The sequence below is a fragment of the Artemia sp. Qi Xiang Cuo genome, chromosome 16 (assembly GCF_049724085.1).
Source record: "Artemia sp. Qi Xiang Cuo chromosome 16, ASM4972408v1, whole genome shotgun sequence".
NCBI classification, from domain to species: Eukaryota; Metazoa; Arthropoda; class Branchiopoda; order Anostraca; family Artemiidae; genus Artemia; species Artemia sp. Qi Xiang Cuo.
This window is the reverse complement of record NC_142809.1, coordinates 11,245,182-11,253,716: the sequence shown is the minus strand read 5'-3', so window position 1 is coordinate 11,253,716 and position 8,535 is coordinate 11,245,182. Positions and strand designations below refer to the sequence as shown.

The 8,535-nt window shown below is 35.9% G+C and overlaps 1 protein-coding gene across 1 annotated transcript in view; it reads right to left on the bottom strand.

Moving 5' to 3' along the window:
- Positions 1–329: 329 nt before the first annotated feature.
- Positions 330–8,535, bottom strand: part of LanB1 (laminin subunit beta-1) — a 233,786-nt gene continuing 225,580 nt past the window's right edge. Inside the window, exon 27 of the mRNA XM_089102239.1 lies at positions 330–484. Coding sequence (XP_088958365.1) covers positions 345–484 — 140 coding nt within the window. The 3' untranslated portion in view covers positions 330–344. The remainder of the gene's footprint in view (positions 485–8,535) is intronic.

The window sequence follows — 8,535 nt, the reverse complement described above, 5'->3', positions numbered from 1 at the left end:
CCCTCCCTATATTAAAAAAAACCTTTTATGGTTTTTTCATTGAAACCTTTTTTTAGTTACTTCATTAAAAAAAATGTAAAAAATCTATCCCCTCCCTCGATTTTCGTGAGTTGGCACTCTCATAAGAGAGTGTCTACAAATAACCTTCTCTTATGAGGTTATCCCTTTGATAAAAAAGAACTCCTATTAGATGTAACAAATAGCAGAAAAAACTTGAAAAACTAGGTCCCCCTGGAAAATAAACATATTTTTTCTTTAAATAAAAACATCCCCTAATTGACTACCATGTAAAGTTTATTTTTAAAGGCACCATTTGGAAGCACTTCTAATCAAGAATCACTAACTTATTTCTGGCAAGATCTATAAAATTCCGATTTTTCGGAGATAAATGTTAAATAATCAGTCATTCTGTTATTCAAATATGACAGTTCGTCAGATTGGTTTCTCAGTCGGCTTTCGTATTTGTTGTACTCCTCTTCCATTTCTGAAAAGAAAGTGAATTATTAAATATCTATAAATCTAACTAAATAAATCTAATTATTAAATAAATCTAAACATAATTATTAAATAAATCTAAACATAATTATTAAATAAAGTTCCTATTTTAACTAAAAGTTCCTGTGTTTATGCCAAAGCTTCAAGGCCGTACCCAGTTTTTTTTCGGAGGGGGTTTTACTCATTTTTTTTTTGGGGGGGGGGGGTACACAAAACCTCAAAAAACGCAAACAAAATTTGTTTATGTCCATTTCTGTTACGTTTTTACAAGTCAGACAAAAATTTCGGGGAGGGGGGTTCAACCCCCCCCCCCTGGATACGGCCTTGCAAAGCCGTATCCAATCTACCAAAGTCCAAAAACGAGAATGTCCAAAAACGGCAAAGCCGTTTACAATCTACAAAAGCTTCAAGGCCATACCCAGGATTTTTCAGACAAACATTTCGGGGGGGGGGGGGCTTCAAACCCCCAAAACCCCCCTGGATACGGCCTTGCAAAGCTTCCATAAGATTTCTATAATACTGGACTTTTATATTGGTATAATATTAATATATTAGAATTATTAGCATAATATCATAGTAGTCTAATATTAGCATAATATATCATTTGGATTAGTATAATTTTATTTAAGCACAATATTAGAATAATTTTATTTATTTTTGGGCAATTAATTTATTTAGTGTAAAATTTATTTTATTTATTTAATATTTATTTTAATTTTAATTATTGTATTTATTTACATATTTATTATTTATAAAATTAATTTATTTTTGGATATTAGTTTTGGATATCCAAACAGCGTTGCTCATGTTTCTGTAACTTGGGCTATTTTGATGATGATGATGAAAAACAGCGTGAAATCTGTGGCAGCGCTAGATCTTCTGGGGCCCTGTGCAATATCAATTTGGGGGGGGGGGGTTCTATTACTACAAACTGGAATTAGCATTTAAGTTCATTTAATTAAATCTTATTGTGTAGGGGTTTTTGTGCTCTCAAATGTAATTTCAGAGTAAGTTTCCGCCATGCAGCATAAGGGATCGTTCTGAGCGGCATTTCCATGCTGTGAAGAGACGGCAGAGTATTCACGCGGTCTTGCATCTTGGGTTATGCCTACACGAAGATGCAGGGCCCTGTGCTACCGCACAGGTCTCATATTCCTAGCACCACCACTGCCCCACCCTTCGGACGCATCTTAGATATATTCATACGCGAATTCAATTTTAAATAGTTAATTCAATTCAACTTCAATAATAATAAGTTGCGCTTTTAGGCCTCGTAATGTGGGGGGGCAATGTATACCCTAGGAGTTTAAAAATATAAAATAAGAGGGATTTGATATCAGATGTAAAAAAAGGGGAGGCAGCTACCCCCCTACCCAGGCCTAGAACCGCCACTGATAATACTTATGTTTTGAAACAAATTTTCGTCTCAACACTACTACTAACTACTACTAACAACTCATCGCAGCACCAAGCCGCCTGAGGTCAACACAGCTACGCACGCTCCTCCTCCACCCCAATCGATTCAAAGCCTCCCTTTTTACACCCGCCCACGACGTTCCCATATCCTTTAAATCTTTCTTTATGACGTCCTCCCACCCCAGACGGGGACGACCTGCTTTCCGATTAGCCCTAGATGGTAGGTTGAAAAAAACAATCTTCGGCAATCTGCCATCCTTCATCCGCACAACATGCCCTAACCACCTCAACCATTCTTTCATTATAGACCTAGAAAGCAGTATTGAACCACATTTTTCGTATAGCCTATTGTTTGAAATACTTTCAGTCAGCCGGGTACCCAGAACAATCCTTAAGCAATTTCTCTGGAAAACATCTAGCAAATCTTCATCCGCTTTTCGGAGCGTCCATGCTTCAGAGCCATATTTGACCACCACTGACATCACTGTAGCTTCTAAGATTCTAATCTTGGTTTGCAGACTTATCTTCCTATTCTTCCAGACTTCTTTTAACTGTGAAAAAACATCCTGAACATTGGCTATTCTACTTCTAACATCTTTACTGCTTCCAACGTCTTCAGTAATACTGCCAATAATTTAAGCGGAGCTGTACGATTTATCGATCTTTTTTTTAGCTAATATAACCTTTTTATCTTAGCTTGTTCCTAGCCTTTAATACAGATGAAAATTTGAAGCTCGATAAAACTTTGGATAGTAACATGGTAGAATTAATTGAAAAAACTGAACAATAAAAGGAAGCTTTTCTAAAGAAGGATGATGGAGCCGATACAATATTTAATTGTATCAGTCTATACCTTGGGTTCCATTTGACGTTATTTTTTATACAGAATTCACATCAATGATTTAAATAAAGCACCAATTAATTTATGATTTTTACGCAATGATTTATCTGCCAATTAAACCAAACAAAAATTTAAAATTGGTTTCATGCTGCAATAACCTGTAAGGACTGTTTACACAGCTTTTGCTAAAGCAAGTTAGTTGTTTCTGTATAGTTGTTTCACAAGAAGTTTCATGCTGCAATAACCTGTAAGGACTGTTTACACAGCTTTTGATAAAGCAGGTTACTTGTTTCTGAATAGTTGTTTCACAAGATGTTTCATGCTGCAATAACCTGTAATGACTGTTTACAGAGCTGATGCTAAAGCACGTTACTTGTTTCTATATAGTTGTTTCACAAGATGTTTCATGCTGCAATAACCTGTAAGGACTGTTTACACAGCTTTTGATAAAGCAGGTTACTTGTTTCTGTATAGTCGTTTCACAAGATGTTTCATGCTGCAATAACTTGTAAGGACTGTTTACACAGCTTTTGCTAAAGCAGGTTACTTGTTTCTGTATAGTTGTTTCACAAAATGTTTCATGCTGCAATAACCTGCAAGGACTGTTTACAGAGGTTTTGATAAAGCAGGTTACTTGTTTCTGAATTGTTGTTTCACAAGATGTTTCATGCTGCAATAACCTGTAAGGACTGTTTACACAGCTTATGATAAAGCAAGTTACTTGTTTCTATATAGTTGTTTCACAAGATGTTTCATGCTGCAATACCCTGTAAGCACTGTTTACACAGCTTTTGCTAAAGCAGGTTACTTGTTTCTATATAGTTGTTTCACAAGATATTTCATGCTGCAATAACCTGTAAGGACTGTTTACAAAGCTTTTGATAAAGCAGGTTACTTGTTTCTGTATAGTTGTTTCACAAGATGTTTCATGCTGCAATAACCTGTAAGGATTGTTTACATAGCTTTTGCTAAAGCAAGTTACTTGTTTCTGTATAGTTGTTTCACAAGATGTTTCATGCTGCAATAACCTGTAAGGACTGTTTACACAGCTTTTGCTAAAGCAAGTTACTTGTTTCTGTATAGTCGTTTCACAAGATGTTTCATGCTGCAATAACCTGTAAGGACTGTTTACACAGCTTTTGCTAAAGCAGGTTACTTGTTTCTGTATAGTTGTTTCACAAGAAGTTTCATGCTGCAATAACCTGCAAGGACTGTTTACACAGCTTTTGCTAAAGCAGGTTACTTGTTTCTGAATAGTTGTTTCACAAGATGTTTCATGCTGCAATAACCTGTAAGGACTGTTTACATAGCTTTTGCTAAAGCATGTTACTTGTTTCTGTATAGTTGTTTCACAAGATGTTTCATGCTGCAATAACCTGTAAGGACTGTTTACACAGCTTTTGCTAAAGCAGGTTACTTGTTTCTATATAGTTGTTTCACAAGATATTTCATGCTGCAATAACCTGTAAGGACTGTTTACACAGCTTTTGATAAAGCAGGTTACTTGTTTCTGTATAGTTGTTTCACAAGATGTTTCATGCTGCAATAACATGTAAGGACTGTTTACATAGCTTTTGATAAAGCAGGTTAGTTGTTTCTGAATAGTTGTTTCACAAGATGTTTCATGCTGCAACAACCTATAGGGACTGTTTACATAGCTTTTGCTAAAGCAAGTTACTTGTTTCTGTATAGTTGTTTCACAAGATGTTTCATGCTGCAATAACCTGTAAGGACTGTTTACACAGCTTTTGCTAAAGCAGGTTACTTGTTTCTGTATAGTTGTTTCACAAGATGTTTCATGCTGCAATAACCTGCAAGGACTGTTTACACAGCTTTTGCTAAAGCAGGTTACTTGTTTCTGTATTGTTGTTTCACAAGATGTTTCATGCTGCAATAACCTGCAAGGACTGTTTACACAGCTTCTGCTACAGCAGGTTACTTTTTTCTGTATAGTTGTTTCACAAGATGTTTCATGCTGCAATAACCTGTAAGAACTGTTTACACAGCTTTTGCTAAAGCAGGTTACTTGTTTCTATATAGTTGTTTCACAAGATATTTCATGCTGCAATAACCTGTAAGGACTGTTTACAAAGCTTTTGCTAAAGAAGGTTACTTGTTTCTGTATAGTTGTTTCACAAGATGTTTCATGCTGCAATAACCTGTAAGGATTGTTTACATAGCTTTTGCTAAAGCAAGTTACTTGTTTCTGTATAGTTGTTTCACAAGATGTTTCATGCTGCAATAACCTTCATGGACTGTTTACACAGCTTTTGCTAAAGCAGGTTAGTTGTTTTTGTATAGTTGTTTCACAAGATGTTTCATGCTGCAATAACCTGTAAGGACTGTTTACACAGCTTTTGCTAAAGAAGGTTGCTTGTTTCTGTATAGTTGTTTCACAAGATGTTTCATGCTGCAATAACCTGTAATGACTGTTTACATAGCTTTTGCTAAAGCAGGTTAGTTGTTTCTATATAGTTGTTTCACAAGATGTTTCATGCTGCAATAACCTGCAAGGACTGTTTACAAAGCTTTCGCTAAAGCAGGTTACTTGTTTCTGTATAGTTGTTTCACAAGATGTTTCATGCTGCAATAACCTGTAAGGACTGTTTACACAGCTTTTGATAAAGCAGGTTACTTGTTTCTGTATAGTTGTTTCACAAGATGTTTAATGCTGCAATAACATGAAAGGATTGTTTACACAGCTTTTGATAAAGCAGGTTACTTGTTTCTGAATAGTTGTTTCACAAGATGTTTCATGCTGCAATAACCTATAGGGACTGTTTACACAGCTTTTGCTAAAGCAAGTTACTTGTTTCTGTATAGTTGTTTCACAAGATGTTTCATGCTGCAATAACCTGTAAGGACTGTTTACACAGCTTTTGCTAAAGCAGGTTACTTGTTTCTGTATAGTTGTTTCACAAAATGTTTCATGCTGCAATAACCTGCAAGGACTGTTTACACAGGTTTTGCTAAAGCAGGTTACTTGTTTCTGTATTGTTGTTTCACAAGATGTTTCATGCTGCAATAACCTGTAAGGACTGTTTACACAGCTTCTGCTACAGCAGGTTACTTGTTTCTGTATAGTTGTTTCACAAGATGTTTCATGCTGCAACAACCTGTAAGGACTGTTTACACAGCTTTTGCTAAAGCAGGTTACTTGTTTCTGTATAGTTGTTTCACAAGATGTTTCATGCTGCAATAACCTGTAAGGACTGTTTACATAGCTTTTGATAAAGCACGTTAGTTGTTTCTCTATAGTTGTTTCACAAGATGTTTCATGCTGCAATAACCTGCAAGGACTGATTACACAGCTTTCGCTAAAGCAGGTTACTTGTTTCTGTATAGTTGTTTCACAAGATGTTTCATGCTGCAATAACCTGTAAGGACTGTTTACACAGCTTTTGATAAAGCAGGTTACTTGTTTCTGTATAGTTGTTTCACAAGATGTTTCATGCTGCAATAACCTGTAAGGACTGTTTACACAGCTTTTGCTAAAGCATGTTACTTGTTTCTGTATAGTCGTTTCACAAGATGTTTCATGCTGCAATAACCTGAAAGGACTGTTTACACAGCTTTTGCTAAAGCAAGTTACTTGTTTCTGTATAGTTGTTTAACAAGAAGTTTCATGCTGCAATAACCTGAAAGGACTGTTTACACAGCTTCTGCTAAAGCAGGTTACTTGTTTCTGAATAGTTGTTTCACAAGATGTTTCAGGCTGCAATAACATGAAAGGACTGTTTACAAAGCTTTTGCTATAGCAGGTTAGTTGTTTCACAAGATGTTTCATGCTGCAATAACCTGCAAGGACTGTTTACACAGCTTTTGCTAAAGCATGTTACTTGTTTCTGTATAGTTGTTTCACAAGATGTTTCATGCTGCAATAACCTGCAAGGACTGTTTACACAGCTTTATCTAAAGCAGGTTACTTGTTTCTGTATAGTTGTTTCACAAGATGTTTCATGCTGCAATAAGCTGCAAGGACTGTTTACACAGCTTATGCTAAAGCAGGTTACTTGTTTCTGTATAGTTGTTTCACAAGATGTTTCATGCTGCAATAAGCTGAAAGGACAGTTTACACAGCTTTTGCTAAAGCAGGTTACTTGTTTGTGTATAGTTGTTTCAGAAGATGCTTCATGCTGCAATAACCTGTAAGGACTGTTTACACAGCTTTTGCTAAAGCAGGTTAGTTGTTTCTGAATATTTGTTTCACAAGATGTTTCATGCTGCAATAACCTGTAAGGACTGTTTACACAGCTTCTGCTAAAGTAGGTTACTAGTTTCTGTATAGTTGTTTCACAAGATGTATCATGCTGCAATAACCTGAAAGGACAGTTTACACAGCTATTGCTAAAGCAGGTTACTTGTTTCTGTATAGTTGTTTCACAACATGTTTCATGCTGCAAAAACCTGTAAGGACTGTTTACACAGCTTCTGCTAAAGCAGGTTACTTGTTTCTGTATAGTTGTTTCACAAGATGTTTCATGCTGCAATAACCTGCAAGGACTGTTTACACAGCTTTTGCTAAAGCAGGTTACTTTTTTCTGTATAGTTGTTTCACAAGATGTTTCATGCTGCAATAACCTGCAAGGACTGTTTACACAGCTTTTGCTAAAGCAGGTTACTTGTGTCTGTATAGTTGTTTCACAAGATGTTTAATGATGCAATAACCTGCAAGGACTGTTTACACAGCTTTTGATAAAGCAGGTTACTTGTTTCTGTATAGTTGTTTCACAACATGTTTCATGCTGCAAAAACCTGTAAGGACTGTTTACACAGCTTTTGCTAAAGCATGTTACTTGTTTCTGTATAGTTGTTTCACAAGATGTTTCATGCTGCAATAACCTGTAATGACTGTTTACATAGCTTTTGCTAAAGAACGTTAGTTGTTTCTATCTAGTTGTTTCGCAAGATGTTTCATGCTGCAATAACCTGAAAGGACTGTTTACAGAGCTTTTGATAAAGCAGGTTACTGGTTTCTGTATTGTTGTTTCACAAGATGTTTCATGCTGCAATAACCTGTAAGGACTGTTTACACAGCTTACTGTTTACACAGCTTCTGCTAAAGTAGGTTACTTGTTTCTGTATAGTTGTTTCACAAGATGTATCATGCTGCAATAACCTGCAAGGACAGTGCAAGTTGCAATAACCTGCAGGTAAAGCAGGTTACTTGTTTCTGTATAGTTGTTTCACAAGATGTTTCATGCTGCAAAAACCTGTAAGGACTGTTTACACAGCTTTTGCTAAAGCAGGTTACTTGTTTCTGTATAGTTGTTTCACAAGATGTTTCATGCTGCAATAACCTGTAAGGACTGTTTACATAGCTTTTGCTAAAGCACGTTATTTATTTCTCTATAGTTGTTTCGCAAGATGTTTCATGCTGCAATAACCTGAAAGGACTGTTTACAAAGCTTTCGATAAAGCATGTTACTTGTTTCTGTATAGTTGTTTCACAAGATGTTTCATGCTGCAATAACCTGTAAGGATTGTTTACACAGCTTTTGATAAAGCAGGTTACTTGTTTCTGTATAGTTGTTTCACAAGATGTTTCATGCTGCAATAACCTGTAAGGACTGTTTACACAGCTTTTGATAAAGCAGGTTAGTTGTTTCTGTATAGTTGTTTCACAAGATGTTTCATGCTGCAATAACCTGTAAGGACTGTTTACAGAGCTTTTGCTAAAGCATGTTACTTGTTTCTCTATAGTTGTTTCACAAGATGTTTCATGCTGCAATAACCTGCAAGGACTGTTTACATAGCTTCTGATAAAGCAGGTTACTTGTTTC